The sequence below is a fragment of the Abramis brama genome, assembly GCF_963993115.1.
Source record: "Abramis brama genome assembly, chromosome: 1".
In the NCBI taxonomy this organism is placed as follows: domain Eukaryota; kingdom Metazoa; phylum Chordata; class Actinopteri; order Cypriniformes; family Leuciscidae; genus Abramis; species Abramis brama.
Genome location: NC_139963.1, coordinates 79,480,831 through 79,486,830, shown reverse-complemented (window position 1 = coordinate 79,486,830; position 6,000 = coordinate 79,480,831). Strand labels below are relative to the sequence as shown.

Sequence of the window (6,000 nt, the reverse complement as noted above, 5' to 3'; positions counted from 1 at the left end):
CCTCAGCCCTGATCTCAGAGACCCGTCCACACACACCTCAGCCCTGATCTCAGAGACTCATCCACACACACCTCAGTCTGATCTCAGAGACCTGTCCACACACACCTCAGCCCTGAAATCAGAGACTCGTCCACACACACCTCAGTCTGATCTCAGAGACCTGTCCACACACACCTCAGCCCTGATCTCAGAGACCTGTCCACACACACCTCAGCCCTGATATCAGAGACTCGTCCACACACACCTCAGCCCTGATCTCAGAGACCCGTCCACACACACCTCAGCCCTGATCTCAGAGACCCGTCCACACACACCTCAGCCCTGATCTCAGAGACTCGTCCACACACACCTCAGCCCTGATCTCAGAGACCCAATCACACACACCTCAGCCCTGATCTCAGAGACTCATCCACACACACCTCAGTCTGATCTCAGAGACCTGTCCACACATACCTCAGCCCTGATCTCAGAGACTCGTCCACACACACCTCAGCCCTGATCTCAGAGACCCGTCCACACACACCTCAGCCCTGATCTCAGAGACCTGTCCACACACACCTCAGCCCTGATCTCAGAGACCCGTCCACACACACCTCAGCCCTGATCTCAGAGACTCATCCATACACACCTCAGTCTGATCTCAGAGACCTGTCCACACATACCTCAGCCCTGATCTCAGAGACTCGTCCACACACACCTCAGCCCTGATCTCAGAGACCCGTCCACACACACCTCAGCCCTGATCTCAGAGACTCATCCACACACACCTCAGCCCTGATCTCAGAGACTCATCCACACACACCTCAGCCCTGATCACAGAGACCCAATCACACACACCTCAGCCCTGATCTCAGAGACCTGTCCACACACACCTCAGCCCTGATCTCAGAGACCCGTCCACACACACCTCAGCCCTGATCTCAGAGACTCATCCACACACACCTCAGCCCTGATCTCAGAGACCTGTCCACACACACCTCAGCCCTGATCTCAGAGACATGTCCACACACACCTCAGCCCTGAGCTCAGAGACTCATCCACACACACCTCAGCCCTGAGCTCAGAGACTCGTCCACTCACACCTCAGCCCTGATCTCAGAGACCTGTCCACACACACCTCAGCCCTGATCTCAGAGACTCGTCCACACACACCTCAGCCCTGAGCTCAGAGACTCGTCCACACACACCTCAGCCCTGATCTCAGAGACCTGTCTACGCACACCTCAGCCCTGATCTCAGAGACCTGTCCACACATACCTCAGCCCTGATCTCAGAGACTCGTCCACACACACCTCAGCCCTGATCTCAGAGACCCGTCCACACACACCTCAGCCCTGATCTCAGAGACTCGTCCACACACACCTCAGCCCTGATCTCAGAGACCCGTCCACACACACCTCAGCCCTGAGCTCAGAGACTCATCCACACACACCTCAGCCCTGATCTCAGAGACCCAATCACACACACCTCAGCCCTGAGCTCAGAGACCTGTCCACACACACCTCAGCCCTGAGCTCAGAGACTCGTCCACACACACCTCAGCCCTGATCTCAGAGACCTGTCCACACACACCTCAGCCCTGAGCTCAGAGACTCATCCACACACACCTCAGCCCTGATCTCAGAGACCCAATCACACACACCTCAGCCCTGAGCTTAGAGACCTGTCCACACACACCTCAGCCCTGATCTCAGAGACCTGTCCACACACACCTCAGCCCTGAGCTCAGAGACCTGTCCACACACACCTCAGCCCTGAGCTCAGAGACCCAATCACACACACCTCAGCCCTGATCTCAGAGACCCGTCCACACACCTCAGAGATCCACACACACCTCAGAGACACACACACTCCTGTGGGAAACTCCGACGGGATGTGGTCGATTTCTCCTGCCACCAGAGAGAGACACACACACACACAACACACACACCTGTGGGAAACTCGGCGGGATGTGGTCGGCTTCTCCCGCCACCAGAAACACACACACACACACACACACACACACCTGTGGGAAATTCCGGCGGGATGTGATCGGCTTCTCCCGCCACCAGAGAGAGACACACACACACACACACACCTGTGGGAAACTCCGGCGGGATGTGGTCGGCTTCTTCTGCCACCAGAGACACACACACACACACACACACACCTGTGGGAAACTCCGGCGGGATGTGGTCTGCGTCTCCCGCCACCAGAGAGACAAACACACACACACACACACACACCTGTGGGAAACTCCGGCGGGATGTGGTCTGCGTCTCCCGCCACCAGAGAGAGACACACACACACACACCTGTGGGAAACTCCGGCGGGATGTGGTCGGCTTCTTCTGCCACCAGAGACAAACACACACACACACACACACACCTGTGGGAAACTCCGGCGGGATGTGGTCGGCTTCTCCCGCCACCAGAGAGACACACACACACACACACACCTGTGGGAAACTCCGGCGGGATGTGGTCTGCGTCTCCCGCCACCAGAGACGGCACGATCCAGGTGTAGCCGTAGCCCGTCAGGCCGACAGAATGAGCCACCTCAAAGATCACGTTGGCCTCCTCTTTAGTGGAGTAGAGCAGGATCACAGGGCTCTGCAGCTTCTTCAGCTGGTTCTGGATCTTAGCGTCTCCGTCGTCCACAGACATGTCCAGCAGGAGCACCTCCTCCAGCTCCCAGCCCACGAAACTGTTCTCGATCGTGCTGCGGATCTGGTGGATCACACAATATGAGCGAAGCCCGTCGAGACAATCAACTGATTACTCCAATTACACACACACTAACTCCAATTACATTTACTCCAGCTGGACTAGTTAGTTGGGGTTTACACTTTTTCTCCCTTCGGCTCCATTCTTGAGTGAGGTCTCTGAACAGTTCATTTCTCAATCACATTGGATTTGAATTTCCTTATTGATTTAAGCAAATTGCATGTGTTTTGGCACATGTGTACAAAAAAGTAAGTACAATGATAAAACAGTTCCAGTCCTTGATTCTGATTGGTCAATAGCTGTGTTTTATTCACGATAAACACGGCTATGACTGCTTCGAACCATTTTGATCAATGTGACTCGCATGATGACAATTTTATTATTTTGGTGCCATTGGCCAATTTACTGACACAATGACTAGGTTTTGAAGCATGAATTAAATGTTTTGTTTGAATAACTACATTTTGAGACATGGAATAGAGTTCTTGTCGAAGACACAAAGGTTTAGGTAATGATGGGTGATTTCAAAACCACTACTTCATGAAGCTTCGAAACCTTTATAAATCTTTTGTTCCAAGTCAATGGTTCAGAGAGTGTATCAAACTGCGTGACTGAGTCACGTGATTTTAGTAAAAGAGGCGTCATTACATCATAACTGTTTCAAAACACTTCGAAATTTCAATGGTTGTCCAGCCCTGGGGGCGATGATCTCTGAGAACCCCTGAACAAGAGTCTGAGGGGTTTACCTGATCTCTGATCAGTTTTATACATTTGAAGATGTTTTAATTAAACATTAGTATAATAATTAAATGTTAATAGTCTCTTATTGGCCTGTTTAGCTGAGCCTGTTTAAAAGACACTTGATAATCTTATTAGATGATTAGATAATTGCATTTGAAAGATTTTACTTTCAATAAAGAATTTGCAATAGATTTGTAAAAGGTGTTTTTATGCATGTTTGGCCCGGATGTTTGTTGTATTTACACTGTTCTGACCACTAGGGGTCACCGTGGAGACAGGTGTGGGATTGTTTCGATACGGCACATTTGCACATTTGCACGAAGCCTCGATCTGCCCACCACCACACAAGACTTCAGCATGAACAGCTGAGGGAACAGGTTTAACACCGGCTGGGCTAACCAAGCTAATGAGAAACAGCTGTAGATAATCATGCATGATCAGAACAATGGGTTATGGGTAATGTAGTCCTTGATGCAATGACAATAGTGCCCTCTGGTGGATATCGGGACAGTCCTGATGTTCATGCAAACAGCTCTGACAACTGAGTTTCGAAAAATGTGCCAAAGCGATTGAGAAAAACTGTAAAAGACACTTCACATTCAGTGATAGTGTTGATTTGGCTGACATTATCAGATCAGAACTCAACTACACACCAGTACTCATTTATTCCCAGAGGAGACGGACAGGAACATCTCTGATCTGATTTGAGCTTCGGATGAGTTTAAACACTTCATCTCCTGCTGTTAGACAGTGTGCCATTACCAATTACCAGTACTTTTGCAAAGAAACTTTTACATTTATGCACCACAAAGTGAAGGACACTGCATTGAAGTGTCACATGTGGGGTTGGAGCGTTACAAGCGTCCAGCTCTCCTCGTCTGTGTTCTGTGTTCTTCTCACACACATTTCTACACACTCCAGAGCAAACCACCAGCTGTGTTTATGCTAACCTCATATCTGTGATGCTGATACTGTATTATCCCAATGCTTGTCCTTGTGTGTTTTTGACTAACTCAAAGGGTTAAAGAGAGTGTGTGTGTGTGTGTGTGTGTGTGTGTGTGTGTTACCTTGGTAACGAAGTCCTGGTACCCGGGGTAGTATGTGGTGACGATGGAGAAGATGTACCAGTCGTACTCCTCCATGATGTTGAGAATAACAGACGCCTGCTGCTCGATGGAGGGACCGAACTGGAAGAACATGGAGCTGTCGTCCTGCACACACACACACACACACACACACACACACACACACACACACACACACACACACACACACACAGGCAGAAGATCTGTTAATGCATTCATGAGGACACACACACACAGGCAGAAACAGTGCTTTCACACAGGTCGAGATACACACACACACACACACACACACACCCTCGCCTCCTGCAACACATCTTTCCCTCGCTGGTCAAAATCACCCCAAGCCCTAAAATTACACCTCTTTTTTTTTTGTCCAGAAAACTTTTTTCATTTTGATCACAATTTTGTCTATTTTTTAATGCAATTTTTTGTTATTGTTGATTTTTTGTTATTTTTGATGACTAGATTTGATCAATAAATAGTCATTTAAACACTTTTGTTTCCAGATAATTTAATAATTTAAAGCACATAATTTAATTCAGTTAGTTCCGCTGGGTCCTAAAGCCAGTTTGTTTTCAGTGTGCATTCAGATACACATGTAGACATTATAAAATCTGTTTTTGGTAAAGTTTTAGCATTTGTAGTTTGAATTTTGAGTATTTTTAGGTTCTTCTATGTGTACTGAAGCATTCCTCGCATTCCATTCAATACTAAAGGGCTCAAATTGTTACTATTTTAAATTTCAACCACAAAACTCCTCGAATCGTGTGTATTCATGGTTCAAGTGCGACACGAGTCCCGGGGTCTTGGACCCCTTCGATTAACAGTCAATTTTTTAAAATGTTTCAAAACAAAATTCCAGGTCAAAATGATCCGAGGGAAAAATAAGGGTTAAAAAAAAAAAAACTCAAAATATCTCCAAATCCAATCCTTCTGTTTTTATCCGTTTAAAATTGATATTCTCCAAGATATTACTAGAGCCCGTCACAGAATACAGGTATGATTCACATGGACTATCACACAGCTCTGTGTTTAAAGTTCATAAAGACTTCACATGTCTCTCGCTCTCTTGTGTTTTGTAATGTTATGTCACACATACTGTGGATTCTCTAATTAAAGTCATGCACATGTAATTAGTCATTATATCTTAATTAGAGCTGACCTGGTTCTAACTCTCCTTTTTAATTAAATATTTGGCTCATTTTAACGAGATCATTAGAGACGCTATTAGTGCCTAAACCAGATTTGTAAACATTAAGAAACTGTATTTAATCAATATGAGACTGTGATTGGCCGCAGGTGATCACATGACATCGGGATCATGTTTATGCAACACAATTAAGGCTTTTAAAGAACTTTTTAAGACTGTTGCATAAACCGCTTAGACTAGTCTTACAGGTTAAACATAAGTTTTTTTAATTTAAGACTGTTCATATCAGTAAAATTAGTTACATAAAAATGTAGATTGG

General features: G+C 46.8%; 1 protein-coding gene across 4 annotated transcripts in view; it reads right to left on the bottom strand.

The window, feature by feature from the left end:
- grin2ba (glutamate receptor, ionotropic, N-methyl D-aspartate 2B-a) overlaps positions 1 to 6,000 on the bottom strand; it is a 68,936-nt gene that overhangs the window by 26,305 nt on the left and 36,631 nt on the right. For all 4 annotated transcript variants that reach the window (XM_084130175.1, XM_084130174.1, XM_084130176.1 and 1 more), the window contains 2 exons: positions 4,514 to 4,657; positions 2,438 to 2,708 (listed from right to left, as the gene is read on the bottom strand). In XM_084130175.1, coding sequence (XP_083986301.1) covers positions 2,438 to 2,708; positions 4,514 to 4,657 — 415 coding nt within the window. The remainder of the gene's footprint in view (positions 1 to 2,437; positions 2,709 to 4,513; positions 4,658 to 6,000) is intronic.